This window comes from Pyrgilauda ruficollis, unplaced genomic scaffold (genome assembly GCF_017590135.1).
Source record: "Pyrgilauda ruficollis isolate IOZ18807 unplaced genomic scaffold, ASM1759013v1 scaffold30, whole genome shotgun sequence".
Classification (NCBI taxonomy): Eukaryota; Metazoa; Chordata; class Aves; order Passeriformes; family Passeridae; genus Pyrgilauda; species Pyrgilauda ruficollis.
Genome location: NW_024524378.1, coordinates 52368 through 68307, shown reverse-complemented (window position 1 = coordinate 68307; position 15940 = coordinate 52368). Strand labels below are relative to the sequence as shown.

General features: G+C 37.3%; 1 protein-coding gene across 8 annotated transcripts in view; it reads left to right on the top strand.

The window, feature by feature from the left end:
• CSPP1 (centrosome and spindle pole associated protein 1) overlaps positions 1–15940 on the top strand; it is a 60194-nt gene that overhangs the window by 14094 nt on the left and 30160 nt on the right. For 5 of the 8 annotated variants that reach the window (XM_041473781.1, XM_041473783.1, XM_041473776.1 and 2 more), the window contains exons 7-13: positions 592–693; positions 4098–4540; positions 8220–8321; positions 8960–9042; positions 10336–10429; positions 11396–11453; positions 15100–15290. In XM_041473781.1, the coding sequence (XP_041329715.1) occupies positions 592–693; positions 4098–4540; positions 8220–8321; positions 8960–9042; positions 10336–10429; positions 11396–11453; positions 15100–15290 (1073 nt within the window). The remainder of the gene's footprint in view (positions 1–591; positions 694–4097; positions 4541–8219; positions 8322–8959; positions 9043–10335; positions 10430–11395; positions 11454–15099; positions 15291–15940) is intronic. The other 3 variants (XM_041473780.1, XM_041473779.1, XM_041473782.1) reach the window with 3 other exon arrangements.

The window sequence follows — 15940 nt, the reverse complement described above, 5'->3', positions numbered from 1 at the left end:
TCTTGATTTTTCTTGCATTCTTCACACTTTTGACTTTTTGCAGTCCGTTTAACTGCTTGCTTGAATTCGACAGTTCAAATTGTAATTGATACATCTTGTGTACACTTGTATTTGTTATCCTGTTTTAATTTATTTGTTATCCTGTTTTAATTATGAGGGGGCCAAGTCACAACTAACCTTAACACAACGAATGAAATTGTATGTTTGAAAATCAGCTGTAAATACATTCAGATTGGAAATTCCTAATTGTCAGAGTGAGGCTTTGGTAAATTTTGGAATAGGCTTAGCAGAAGGAAACCTACCTGGTTTTAAAGATGGATCTTGATACACAGTAGCTTCTCTGAGGATTAGACTTTGTGCCCAAGAAGCTGACTTCCACTTACAGATTTCAGATTAAGAGAAAGTGCTATGCTAGGAGAAAATAAACTAAAACCTCAAAGTAATTCAAGCCTTTCTTGTACATCACAAAATATGTGAAGGGGTGGGGGGGGCAAACACACAGTTTGCATATTCATTTAGTACTGCAGTTCTATGAAGTTAAAAGCTACTAAAAATGCAAAATTATGATGCCCTTTTCAATGCCTATTTTAGGAGAGATTACGGCTTGAAAGAAACAAGGAATACAATCAATATCTCAGGGATAAAGAAGAATGGAATGAAAGGCTAAGGAAATTAGGGAAGAAAAACAGAGAGGTAATACAATCTTATAGTCTTATTATTGACTCAGACGTACAAAGTAAGACAAAATACACAAATAATGTTGTTCAATTAGGCTGCATTTTTATTAATGCATCTAAGCAAGTTCTGGTTACAACTCACATGGTGCAGTTCCTGATTCCTCCTTCCATCATGTCTGTCTGGTAGAAGGATGCTTTCATTGTTCTGTGTGTCTGAAACAAATCCCTGAGTTGTTCTTGATGATAAAAGTGATATCCAAAAAAAGCTATCTATTTGAACTAAATATTGAACTCCACATAGTGTTCCTTAGCTTTTGCTTGTAGATGCTTTTTTCCTCTGTCATGTAGAAGGCCAGGCAAGTGTAGCAGCCATACAGAATATGGAGCTGTACATTTGTGAATAAAAATCAAGAAGCCTTTACTGCTGAAAGTGAGCTAGACATAGTCTAGTCCAATTCTGACCTGAGGCCTTTGATTTGTATGGCAGTAAGCAGCTAGGAACACACAAACACACACACCCCTGTGTTGGAAGGGGGAGAAAATCAGAAGAGTGAAAGTGAGAAATAGTGCGGGTTGAGTTAAAGACAGTTTAATAGGTAAATTAAAAGCTGCTCACACAAAGCGCAGCAAACCAAGGAATGAATTCACTTCCCCTGGGTAGGCAGGTGTTCAGCTATCCTCAGGAGAGATGGGCTCTCTCACATGTAACTGTGACTTGGCAAGACAAATGCCTTACTTAGAATGTCCCCCTTCCTTTATGTTGAGCATGACCCCCTGTAGAGTGGGATATCCCTTTGGTCAATTGGGATCATCTGTCCTGGTTGTGTCCCTTCCCAATGTCCCATGTACCTGCAGCCTCCTTGCAGGTGGGGCAGTGTAAGAAGCAGAAAAGCCCTTGACACTCTGTTAGTGCTATTCAGTAGGAATTAAATTATCCCTGTCTTATCAACACTGTTTTCAGCACAAATCTAAAACTTAGCCTCATACAGGGTACTATGAAGAAATTTGTCCCAGCCAAAACTAGTGCAACAGCAAGTGGAATTTTTAGATCTGATTAGCATTGTTGTGAGACTCTTTGTTTTAGTAATCTGGAAGCAATGTATTGATCTGTAAAATCTTCTTAACTTTAAAATTTTCTCTAGAATAGGTCAATTTTCTTTTAAAAATATTTTTGTCTCAGTTTAGCGATGGACTGTATTAATTTGGGACTCTAATCTAGTGAAAGTTTTTAGAAGATTTAGAAGAAAAGTTTAAGAAGTCCTTCCACTTCTTTTTAATATGAAAATTCTAAAGTGTACAGTAGTGTGAAAGCTAGGTCATTCTATAAAATACCTTGTATTTGTACCCAAAAATCTGGAAGTTTATTGTCTTCCTTACAGCAGTTGGCAAGTGCAAATCCCCCTGTATTTGTAATTTCTGTCTAGAAGAATGTTTCTTGTCTATCTCTAGAAAGATTGTTTTCTCAGGCAAAGCATCTTTTCCTTCAAGTGCACTTCAGTTTCATATAGTTGAAAACTGTTTCAATTTGTGAATGCATCTATAAGGCAGCATTCGGGCTTCCTTCAGATGTTGGAATTCAATATGTCATTCTTAATTCCTTCTTCAAGGCTTGAAGTACTACACAGCAGTGATCCCTAGGAAACACTGGCAAAAATGTAGATTATTTTTGTGCAACTGAGTCTAAAAATCTCTAAAATTTTTCTACATGTTTGGGCACTTACATTTCCTAAGCTGACTTACCTTATGAAATCTATTTAGCGACTCAAGGGTTTTTTTCTTTTGCTTTATTTGTTATCAACTTGGACCTTTAAGATGCATTTTTATTATTCTGGTGTAGAAACGATTTTACTATCAGAAAAGAACAAACAGAAAAAAAAAAGGTCAGGATTTGTTTGGGTTATGCCACCTCTGAAGGGTATTTAATTTGGAGTGAGAGTCAAATTATATATGTGATGTTCAAAATTTGATCCAACAGTTTAGATAGTCATAGGATAACCCCTGGTCTGAGTAGTGTTACCTTCACAGTTTAGATTAGGTTGGTCAGACTTTATTTGGTGGAGTTTTGAAAGGATGGAGAATCCACAGTCCTCTGGGCAACCCATTCCACTGCTTTAACTGCTTGATCTGAACTTCTGTCCCTCTATATCCCATTGGAATTTTCCTTTGCTGCAACTGTGGCTGTTTTTTCTTTGAAAACCATGGCTACTGGTATTTCTGTAACTACCTTGTTACACAGGGACTGCAATTACTAGTTTGTCCACAACCTCCTTAGTCTTTTCCCAGGCTGAATAAACCCAACTCTGTCAGCTTCTCCTTTAATAGCTCAAATACTCAACTATCTCAGTAGGCACCCTCTGCACTTTCTCCAGGTCATCAGTATCTGTGGGGAGGGGAGGCAGAGACTTGGCACACTACACCAGAACCTAAATAGTAGATAAATATGAGCAGAGAAGGATCACTTGCCTCGACCTGCACAGATACTGCTGCCCAGGGTGTGGATAGCAGCCATCACTTCGGGCATGCTCAGCTGCCTCGTGTTCAGCTCTTTGCCCACGACTAACCCAGGCCTTTTTCTGCAGAGCTGCTCTCTAGGTGCTCAGTGCCCAGCCTGTCCTGGTGCATGGCACTGTTCTGTCCCAGATGCAGAGATTTTCCTTGGCATTTGTTGATTTTTATGAGCTTTTTGTCAGCATGTTTCTCCAGTTTGTCAAGACCCTTCTGTGTGGCAGCCATACCGTCTAGTATATTGATCCTTCTTCCCAGTTTGGTGTCATTTACATCCTTAATTTATTTTTCATTAACTATTGTAAAGTATGAGTTACTGTTGTCTTTATTCCATACCAGAAAGGTTAGATCAAAGATTAGTACACAGAAATACTACAGGGTTTATGTAAAACCATTGTTTTTGTAAGGACTGTGTATTGAACACTAGTCCAGAGTGTCATTGTTTTTTATCTGCTTAACTGTCCTTTCTCATAATGACATTTCCTGAGGAGTAGAGAAATAGATTAAGAAATGCTCAGGCTAAAAGGTTGTGCTCATAGGTAAGAAGTATTACAGACTTGCCTGAATCTGGATAGAATGAAGATATCAAGTCTCTACTACTTGATGAAGTAAAGTTTGAAGTGTTTTTTTGATTCCTTGCACCTCAGAAACTGAAGGTCAGATTGGAGTTCATAAAAGATCTGTCCAGTATTGATAGCCATTCTCCTGAAAGACATTAGATAAAAGGAAGACTATATTTTTTTCCGCCAAGAAAAATGAATACGACCTTAGATTTTAAGCACTTCTTGAAGTACTTTCCTTGCTCACCTCTTGTCTTTCTTCTTGTTTTGGGTTTATTTGAAGAAATACAAAACTAAGGTTTTACTCAATGTGATTTGTTTATATTCAACTCTCAATATTGTTTCCATTAAACAGAATGAGATGCACAGGAATAAAACACCTATTGCTGTTACCAGGCTCCAGCCAGAATTACATACAGAAGTCCAGCCCTGTAATACAGGTCCAAAACCTCCCAAGAAGGATGCTTTTACTTCCACAGAAGGTTGTGAAGAGCTGCTAAATAAGAGATGGCTGGAGGAAGACAGGTACCACAGGTTAGATGATGAGGTTGAATTGAGAAGTCGATTATTAAATAAAAGATTTGATGAGCATTTGGATGTTCCCAATCAAATACATGGATTTTCTAGCCAGTCTGTAATTCCTACTAGGAAGCATCACAGAATTGATGAAGATGGTGATTTTGGTAGAAGATACTACAGAGTGGACTATGATCCTGAGACAAACGCAGAAATGGACCCTAGATTTAGATCCGAAAGCACCTATGACAGAAAAACTCCCCGGGGTTTTTATGCTGAAAGGTATGCTTAATTCCATTTTCTCATTTATTTCTGTAGTGCTTGTTGATGGCCATGGTTTACTGTCTTTAAATACTGGGGAAATTCCCATGTGACAGCAGGATTGCTGTACCTACTTTTGTACTTACGAAAAGGACCTTTGCAATAACCTATAGAAAAAGTGTTGAAGAATTGGATCAGTCCCTAAGACTATACAATGTATTAAGAGGCATTTTATGTATCATAGCAAACCAAGGATACTAGAGAAATGACCCCAGAAGCAGCGGTCCACAATTCATTTTTATGAAGAGTGGTTTGCCAGAAAACATATTTGAAAGCAAACCCCTGCACTGAGAACCTGATGTTACCTCTGTTTCCTTAGTCTGTAATAGTTACAGCAAATCAGTTTTCAGTTCAGATTCCAAAATTGGTTTGAGCTTCAATTTTTGGTATATGTGACTATGCATAAAAAACGTAAAAGTCTATTTTTTAAAAATCCTTTTTTTTACTCCATGTCTTGCTAAATGACAGGCTTTAAACATCTGTGTAGTTGAACCAAATCCTGATGGTTTTAATAGGTGCTAATCTCTGTAATAACTGCACAGTTGGAGTAAACATCTGCGAAAGCCCAAACCAAACAAAAGAGAGTGTCTTATATAAATCATTCAGGGGGAAAACTGATATTATGTACTGTTCAGTATTAAATAGTCTTTACTGTGTTAACTGATACATCAGTTGGGTTACTTTGACATAAATTGTTAATCTTTCTCTTCTAGCTTACTCATTTAAAAGAAAAAAAGTATAACCTTCCTAGTCATTCAGGGTTTGGCATTCTGGCCACCTTTAGATATTCCATTGTAAGAACTGGTTGCTTTCAAAACCAGATGGCTTGTGGTCTGAAACAGCACCAAATTGAAAATTTGTTTATACAGCTAAACAAAGCATATTTTTTTGTAAATAAATTTTCAAATGATATTTTAAAAGTGTTAATTTGTTCCCTTTCCAGGTCTTGGGAACATGAGTGTTGTAGTTATTTTTATTTGTGTTAAGCCTGTTGCCAGAATTATTTTCCTGCTATTGCTTCAGTGTAGAAACCACCAGTGTCCTTCCTTTGCAAGGCAAAAGAACACTTTTTCTTTTTGCTAGAATTAACACTTCTAGGAAAACAAAGGCAAATTGTACCACTTTGAACAGTGTTGAATATTACTATTATGTTTTGTTGTGAGTGGCTGGTGGATGGGTTAAATGATCTTTTGAGTCATTGTTTACAGGGATAATTTTCTGGATAGTATGCAAATTAATAACTGGGGGGAGGGGAAATGCTCCTCTACTAGAAAAGCATTTTCTGAATTCAATTAACTTACATTTCTTTTCCAGTTTTAAATGCCAAGAGAGTTAGAATAATTTTTCTCCAAAAATAGCTCTTGATATTCTTTCTCAGCCTTTAAAAAAAGTAATCGTAAAGGAAGTATGTCTGTGGAAAAAATGAAATGTCTGGAAGTATTTGGGAGAGGCAGACTCTAATAAAAGTGTTATTGCTAAGGTTCAGACTGTGTGTTCTGGTGTGCTTCTAAAAAAAGTGTATTTATTCATACAGTTTCTGAAAAAGAGTAGCAAATGGAAACAGTGGTTAAATATATGAGAGGAACAAGATTGCCTGTTTTCTGCTGAGATTCAGAGAAAAGATTGCAAAATTCAAAATTTGTTCCATTCTGTAGTGTATTACTGGTAGAAATGAGCAAATGAGGTTTTAGGATAGAGTGGACTTGTTTTCAGTAAGAAAAATAATTAGAAGCTTAACTCAATGTCTAACAAAAACAATCAAAATATTTTTGAAACTAACAGCAGTAATTAATTCTCTGTTTAGTTAATACTCAGAAGGATGTGTCCTCTTTTTGTTGGGTAACTGTTTGCCACTGTCTAATGCAGCTGGACACAGAGTGTATTATTTAAATAAAAGTAACCATTTGATAATGTTTGAGGGTTTACTTTGTTTCAGAAAGAATTTATACAGAACTATATAAATAAAACATCAGCAAGTATGGTGTTTCTACATTTCAGGCAAAGTCAACTTTTCCCTAACACACTTGATTCATGGTGGATACTGAATTCAAAAGGATGCATATTTTTATTTGCTCTACTGAAGCTCCCAGGTTTTTATATGGGGTTTATTAGTTTGGAGAGGCAGGTGTTCATAACAGGACTTTTCAGAAGGGTTTCTGTTTTGATGGAGGCACAAGGTCTGTGGCATTTTTCAACAAACCGAAATGGTGACCGGGAAGTGAGAGAATTGCAAAATGTTTTAGTTCTTAGGAGTGGAATGCTTTAGTCCATCCCCAGCTGTCAGTTCTGTCCTGTAAACAGGGGACCGCAGCTTTAGTCCATCCCCAGCTGTCAGTTCTGTCCGGTAAACAGGGGACCGCAGCTTCTTGATTGAATTGGGCCAACGTGTCTGGGCCTGCTGTGCTAAGCTGGCTACTTTTTACAAAAAAGGTTGCCTCTTAAATCCCAAGCTTTTTTTTTTTTTGCTTCCTTCCTATGTCCTTCCATTACACTGGAGACTCGGCTTTCTGTTTCCTGGCTGTGTTTCAGTCTTATGTGACCAGCCTTGTAAAGAGCAGATTGATTGTTGTCATAAAGATGAACTTGATTGTGAAAGATCATTTTACGCCAAGAGGGTAAATGTCCTTTCATGTTGTTCTGGTGGGTTGTTAAGATGCCAGATCAATGTTTAATAATCTGCTTGCATCCTTTTGCCTTTAATTATTGGCTTCTATTTAAATTAGAGATTGACAGAGCTGTGATTCTTTTTATGTAAAAGAATGAGGTTTTTCCCCATGTTTGCCTAGTTTTGGGTGGATTTTTTTTGTTTGTTTTGTTTTGTTTGCATACTGAGAAGTCCATGGCTCTGTCCAGCTCTGGAAAAAGTATAACTTTGATAGCATTTGTTGAATACTTTGTTTTTCATTGAATAACTATTTTTGTCCTATTTTGTCATGATGACTTGAAGTCCTCATTATAGAGCCGTTATTTTGCAAGTCAAGAAAAGTTTATAAATTCTACTACCCCAGATCTTTTCAGGAACAGCTCTCTTGTGTCTATACAATATTTGGCATTTCTGAAGTTACTTGAAGTTTCAATTATATGATTTCACTTATGTAGATGACTCAAATTTTAGCTTCTGAATTTTTGTATTTACGGTGTTGCCAGTCTTTTGCCTTGAACAAAAGTCACCTCGTCCTTTTAAAGTCTATCGGGTGTGTAGGGAAGTGTAGACTGTCATTGAAGAAGCTTTTCATATCTGAGTATCTGAATTGGCTGTTTCACCAGACTTACCCAAGAGCTGTGTGCCAAAACCTGTTGAAGACTTTGCTGGCTCCTGGGGATTAAGAGCAGCAAGATCTGTTTCAATTAATGGAGTGTGAGTGTCAAAAGCCCTTTAGCTCTCAAAACTCTTAACCAGGCTCATTAGATAAGGGCTGCAGAAAAGCAGGCTTGGGAATTCACATTCCAGACAGAGGGTTGCCCTGACAGTGCTAGCAAAGTGAATTATTTCTAGAATATTTTGTGCTATTTTCAGGACTGGTTCTGCTGTCCAGTGTGCATTCAGGCAGCAAATGCATTTGCACAAAACTGTTGAACCTTCCATTTCAGATTGGCTGTTTCTAGGCAAGCATAGCTGAGTATTTTTTATTTCTTTAAGGCCCTATCTGAATGGAATGGTAAGAGATGTACCTGCAGATTATGAAGATGAATTAAAGGAGAGAGCACGTGTGCGGCCGTTCTCAAGAACTGGAGATTCTAGGTGTGGTATATCATGTACTTTTCTGATAATTGCACTGCAAAATCATGGTGAGACAAAAATATTGACTTCAAATCCCAAAACATTATCTGAAATCCCTGATAGTTTTTCCTGCAGCTAGAATATAGTATAACAAGACATGTTTCCTCTGAAAATGGCCATTGAAGCTTGCAAGCAAGTTTTCATTTTGAATTAATAGAGCACCCATTCTCCAACTGATGACTTTTATTGAGTCATACTGTGGAATCCTGTTTTCATAGTAGTTTTAAAATTCCTTTTCTTCCTCTTGTCTTGGTTTTGCACATCCTGAAATGATCTAAGTGGGTGAGGCAGAAGCAGAACACTTGTAAAGTCCTTACATAAACCCTTGACTGGTACCGTTCAGTCTGTCAGCATGGGTGAAGTGCTCAACTGAGTCAGTTTTTCTGATGGCTTCAGAAACCACAGGCAAATGGGAATTGTGAGAAATGTTTTTTTGCCAGGCAGTTTCTTCTTTTGCTTGGGATATTTCTTTGGATTGTAGGAAAACTGTTTGTACAAATGTGTCACATAGTGATGCAAGTGAGTCTGTCATGATTCTCACAGACTGTGTAGGAAATTCGTGAGTTTGATCACTCCATTTTCTTTTTTGTCTTTGCCAGAAATCAGATACAGATTAGTTCTTCAGCTAGTGAACAGGCCAAGTCTGCAGGTGAAAGGCGGTATGCAACAGGCCTTGTTCTTGGTATGTATAAAAACCTCACTAATACCACTGAGTTAGACTTTCTTTGCATATGTGTCTTGGTTTGAAAATACAGGTGTCTGCTAAGGAAGGCAGGAGCCTCCCCTAAAATGGAAAATGTGATCTTCAAAGCTATATGTAGCAGGTCAGTTTTTTGAAACTGTTTAAAGGCAGCATTAAACCAGTGTTGTCATAAGGGTCACTCTCTGGTCTGCTCAGTCATCTCATTTGAAGTAACCTGAGGACACAGAGGTGTGAATTTGTACTCCTAGCAGTCCTGGTTAGAAGAGTATTGTAAGCTATGTGTGTGAAGATTAAGTAAATTAAAACTGGAATTTTTTGAAGATAGGAAGTGATTTCAGACTCCCCCAAACTCACAAGCCATGAGGTTATCTTGCACATTCTTGTCACTTTGTAGTCCCAGCACAACAGTTAAATAAAAAGAAATCAGTCAGTCATGCATCAAGTTTTGTTGCTGTTGCTTATTTGGCTTTTGTTTTAGTTTCTTTCCAGCTTCTTTCTCTTTATTATTCAGGTCTATTTCACCAGAAGTCCAGGCAGTTTGTGTACAGAGTATGTTAAGAGTCTTTGTGTCTGATAGGCATACAATACAGAAGGTGCTGCTGATGTTTTTTTGGGTTTGTTTTTAAAATAATGGAAAACTTTTGCACTTATTGTGGGGGAACCACCACAAATGAAAAGTTTTTGTGTTCCTTAAAATCTATGTGAGCTGTTATCACCATTTCCTTTTACATACACACATCTGTTGATACTTTGCTAATTCTTAGTAGTCATGGGAACCATCCTAAAAGAAGTGGAGCAATTTACTTTCCGCCCCAGGGGTTTGACTCTCTTCAGTTTTAATGTTCAGTTTTATGCAGAGCAGTGCCTCATAATTTTGGAGTGCTGTAGTGTATCTTCCTTAGGTGAACATTAGATTAAAAAAAAAAAAAAAATTAAGTTACTTTTTGTAGTTGCTGTTGTACCAAATAGCTTTGAAATTTATTTATTTATTTATAGCTTCCTTTTCCTATAAATTAGGAAAATTTATATTTTCCTACCAAAACCAGGAAAATAATAATGAAAATAATAATAAAAGTGTTAGTAGTTTTGATCATCATATTAAAAAAAATTGGTCTATTAAAACTAGATATCTTTTTTGTTTTAGTCAGTAGAGATACAATGTATAGTCTGCTGTGTTTCGGTTTCTAAATTGACTGAAAGGCAATGTTTTTGTCCAGTACCTTTTGTGTACTTTGTGGAACATTTACACAAATGTGTGGTCATTCCCATTAGGTGGTCAGGACCGAGAACTTCTTCAAAGGAGAAAGGAGAAGTACAGACAAGAGCTTATGGAACAGATGGCTGAGCAACAGCGGAATAAGAGACGGTAATGGAAAGTTACTGTCTATCTTTTTAAAAGATAATGGCTGAAATTTAAAGGCATTCCATTAATTCAGTGTGGTAAGAAGCAATTTCATAACTATGGGATTCCAGGCAGCTGAGTAATATTGCGTTTAATTAAACTTGTTGTCATGAGAACTTTAGTTTTTAATGAACGTATTCACAAGCTTTCAGTGAAACAAAGAAAACCCAGATACGTTTTCATTTTTACAAATGATTTTTTAGTTTCTTAAGAGTAAAGAAGCTTTAACTAAAGTTATCTTTTTTTGCTGGTACAGGATTTCCTAAGTAGTTGGCAAAGTTGAAAATTATTTTGTTTTTGCCCTCCAATTTTGGAAAGTAACCTTTCATTTTTAAAGCATTTGATCATCTGGCTTATGCAGAATAATAAAATATTAATTCTTCTTTACCTATTAGTCACTATCTACTGAATTATAATCTGTATACATAAAAACACACAGCAATATTAGAAAAGGGATAAGGACTTAAAAATTGGTTACTATTGACAGTCTCATTGTGACAAAAATTGTACATGCAGAACAAGCCTGAGCCCAGAAATTTCAAAACAGGCTTTATTGCTGCACTTTTAAATAATTAATTTCAGTGTGTTTAATATTAACTTCTTGAATGTGAATAAAGACAAATTTTTTAGGAATGTCCTGAAAAGTTGTAGTAAAAAAGAATTGTGGTGGTTTCTCCTTTTATGGTAGTTGGATTTTTACTAGGTGAAATGGGTGATTGCCAGATACTTCTTGAGAGTTCTCTGTATTTACAAATATTATATAATTTCCTTCCCTGATTCCAGAAGAATTCAAGTGGAATCATTGTCTTCTGTTATCCTGTATTTTCAGAGTTCTTTTAACTACAGAGTTGTGAATTTGTGCTTTGAAAGAATTAATATAGTTGTTAGTTGCTTTCTGATTTGATTATTTTTTTTACAAAAACAAAACAGTGAGAAGGAACTTGAACTCTCAGTTGCTGCCTCTGGAGCTCAAGACCCAGAAAAGAAGGTAAGAAATTTGGATTTTCCTTCATCTATATAGCCTATTCTTTTTTTCTCACATGCACACTGCGGTTGCTTAGTCACAAAACTCTGTGGAGTTTCTATAAAATGATAAATATTGGGCTATTTAACAGGGCATCAGTGTACAACAAAATTGAAGCCCAGGATGATGAGGCTGTGTCATGGTTTAACCCAGCCAGCAGCCAAGCCTCATGAGTGGCTGCTTGCTCACTTCCCCATGAGTGGGATTGGGGCAAGAAAGAATAGGAAGGGTAAAAGGTGGGAAACTCAAAGACTGAGATGAATACAGTTTAACAGGGAAAGCAAAAGCTGCACACACCAGCAAAACAAAACAAGGAATTAATTCAGAACCACACATAGACAGGCAGGTGTTCAGCACACATCTTGGGAAGACAAACCATCCCTCCAAACATCCTCCCCTTCCTCCTTCTTCCCCCCACTTTTTGTACTGAGTATGATGTCCTGTGGTCTGGAATATCCCTTTGCTCAGTTGGGGTTGCCTGTCCCAGCTGTGTCTCCTCGCAGCCCCCCAGCCACACCCAGGCTCCTCACCAGTGTGGCAGCAGAAAAAGCAGAAAGGTCTTGGCTCTGTGTAAGCCCTGCTCAGCAATAACAACATCTCTATATTATCAACCCTGTGTTCAGCACAAATACAAAACACACCTCCACGCCAGACACTGTGGAGAAAATTAACTCTTCCCCAGCCAAATACAGCACAGGCTGTAAGTCATTAAACATACTTTCAGCATCAGAGGAAAATATTTTCATGGAAATTATTGAGCATTTTCTTTTGCTGTGTCCAAATTTGTACCAACAGCAGGTATCATGGAAAGAATTACTTAGTGTCCAGTAGTAGCCTCTTAAATGCACACAGTAGTAACCTTTCTTTGGGAATGCAAAGTACGCTGCAGAAAGCTTTCTCTTCATTAAAAAAAAAGTTGTTTTGTAGATGAATTGCTCTCATTATAACAGTTTTTAATTTAAAATTTGTAATTTTTTTAAAGTGATCCAATATAGTGTTTAGGATTACAAGCATTTTTATAGGATTTTGTAAAAAGCAAGTTGTTTGGTATTGTGTTGTTTGTAAGACAATGCAGTTACTACTGCCTCCACTTCCTTCGTAAGGTGATGATTACATTAAGAATTTTGATTAGCATGCATCTAGGAGTAGGTTGTCAGCACTAGTTACATTATTAGGAGACTGATAGTCTTGCAGAGACTGACAGAACTTGTGTGATTTGCATGTGCTTGCTATGTGCCCAAACCATTGCAGGTTGGGTATGGTGGAGACGTGCTGTTTAGGATGTAGGGTGGTAACTTTCAAGCAAGAATAGATTGGTTATTAAGTTACCTGGTTACTGGTTTAAATTATCACCAGTCTCTTTTTGGGGAATGCTTTGATGCAGATTGAAACTTGTGCCATTTTTGGAGTGTTCAATAGAGGGGAAAGAAGGTCCTCTTTGCTAGAAAAGGAAGGTGGATGAATAGCTAGCTGTAAGATGCTATTAGTCAGATCCTTGTGGGTCCCTTCCAGCTCTGAATGTTCTGTGAAACCACTTCTTTCTTTCCATGAAACTTGGTAGACAGGAGACTGAGAATGCACACAGACAAGCAATGAAGCTGGATCAAAATTCTTACTCCTAAAAGGGAAGGAAAACCACCTATCTGGTTGCATGTTCCTGCCTTCACTGCCAAAAGTGTCTGTCATGCTTGTTTGGTCCCTGTTTCAAACTCATTCAGCTCGGTTATCTGGCAAAAATGGGAACTTTTTTTGCTGCTTTAGTTGGTATAGAGGGGTCAGCTGACTGATCAGGGATTCACATGAAGAAAGGGAGAGGAATAGAGGATACAGCTGGGAGGCAGGCAGGGGAGGAGGCAGAACTGAGCAGAGGATGCTGGCTCTTGTGGCTCAGCAGGCTGCAAGGGCAGTGTAAACAGTTCTGTGTAATCAAAGCTGACTATGCAGAAGCATGCTGTGCTGCAGCACTCAATATACCATACACATCTCAGTCAGAGTCTGCAAAGTGCCTGTTGTAGGAACAAAATTCTATCTAGAGCAAGTACACGGCATGAATAGTGTTTTAAAAGCACTAATTTAGCTGAAAGCCTTCAATTAAGTTGAATTGCTACATTCATTAAGCATCAGTCACTGTTAGCTTTAAATTGCCTCTCAGGGAGAGATTCTAATTAGGTGCATTTCTTGATTAATTACAGGTTGGTTAAATAGCACTGCCTGATTAAGAATCTATAAATGTAGACTGTTGTATGTGCTCCTTGTTTAAAGTGAAACAATCCCCAGGATGAACTGAGTACTGAAGTCACATCTGAAATCAGCAGTAGAGCTGAAATCTGGGACACTTTGGGAATGCTTTCATATTAAAGTTGTTAGTGAGAAAGGCTGTTTTAAATGTTCTGCAGCTCAAGACATTCAAATCCAAGACATTGGATTTGAAAAGACAAAAAGTCTGTAGACTGCTTTATAAAATTCAAATGCTTTAGCTACTATCTGTTATCTAAATCTGTGTTCACATCTAGAAATTTGTAGTTAAATGCTATAAGCAAATATTCATGTCTAGTAAATTTTGAGAATTTTTATCTAAACTGTAGTCCTTGATTGGTGAGTACTAACTGCCTTGTATACACTGTCTTGCAGCTAAATGACGAGGAGGTAAAGATTTAATATTTTGTTGAAATATTTCCATATTGTAGGGTATATGGTTTTCTGGTAGATATTTAATATGTAGCTGGTTTCGGGTATTACTTTCTCCAAATGCATGTTAGTTGAAGGACTTCAATATTAGGACCAGTGAATTCAGAACAAAATCTCTTTTATTTATATAGTGTATGATTTTTTTCCATTCTTCTATTATATTGCCTTATTTAAACAAACATTAGAATAGTTATGCAGAGCAGTTGCTGTAAGGGCTTTCTGGGTGTAGTAGGATAGTTCTGAAGCTGACTTGCATGCCTTCACATTATTTGCATGTTGCTTTTGACTTTCTTCTGAGGCTGACAGTTACCAATAAACATTTGCTACTTCGGGTTTAAAAAGAACTCCCCCCAAAAACTTGTAATTTTTGTGGTTGAAAAAATTAATAAGATCAAAGGAATTTAAAAAATAAAATAATGGTATTGCAAGGAAATGTTTATTGGAAAAAGTCTCAGTGTGTATTTGATTTTAGTTTTTACTGATTACTATTTCAATCTTGAGGTGGAGGGGAAGGATCTCAGAAACTTTTCTATGCATAATATGAGAATACTGTCACTGTGGAAAATTGGCAGCTGTAGATAATCTGTTCTACAGACACCTCTGGAAATGTTCGTTTTTCTGGACATTAACTAGGTTTATATACTTCCTGAAACCAATGATAAGGTTGCTTTTTGTAAACCTCTGATAAAAATTCCTGGATTTCCTTGTAGTACTGGGTTCTCAGTAGATCACTGGGAGCAAGAAATGTAGTTACTAGAAATCTGAACATTTGAAATTTGAAAGTTGGGATCCATTGAAGTGTTTGACCCATCGTAAGTGGAGGTTCAGAATATTTCCCAGTAATAAGGTAACTGTTTTGGTTTTTTTCTTCTCTCTTTTTCTTACTTCTTTTTTTTTTTTTTTTTTTTTTTTTTCCCGTCAGCCAAATAGATTGAAGCAGTTTGGCTTCACAGCAAGAGCTTTTGAAGAGAAGGTACCTCCTGAAAGGCCCAGGGTGGCTTTCCAAACTCCAATGCCAGCCCGTTCAGCCTCTCCAGTGAATGAAGACTCTCAGAGTGATAAAGAATTTCAGAGGGGTGTAGTCAGCAGTCTTGGGGAAATGGTAGCTCCCAGGTGCTTCACCATCATTTTAATTTTACATGTTAAGTAAGATTGTTGTTTAGCATGTTATTACTGTTGAGGTAGAGCTCAGTAGTAGTGTTGATCCTTCTCCAAGGAACTGATGAAGGTAGAAATAATATTTTGATAATTAACAGAAAACTAACTGGAATAAACTTTTAATGTCAGTTTCCTCATAGTTTATTTGAAAGCATCCATGGAGGCTGCATTATCTCTGAAAGCAGCTCTCTCATAAGTGGATAAGTTTCTGTAGGATAAGGGTTGAGCTGTAGAAATTATGTCCATGTCTGTAATATTGAATCATGTTGTGAGAATGCCCATGCCCTGCAGAGTCCATGTTTTCAGAAGGTTGGTATGGCACCAGTTTGGCTCCTATTAATTAAGCAGTTTTCCAGGGCTGAGGACAAGCTTCCACTAGGTGCTGTGATTGTGGCTAAACTGTTCAGGGAGAGAAGGAGCTTCAGGCACGTGGCTGAAGCTGTACTGTGCTATTCACCCTTTGACCAGATCTTGCCTTGTTTTCTTTACTGATGTAGCCAGGAAGTACCATTAATGAGCCACTTAAAGAAGGCGTGCTTGTTTTATGTTCTTTAGATCTCTGAAATAGTCTGGGTTCACCTACTACTCCCTCAGGGAAGGTTAAC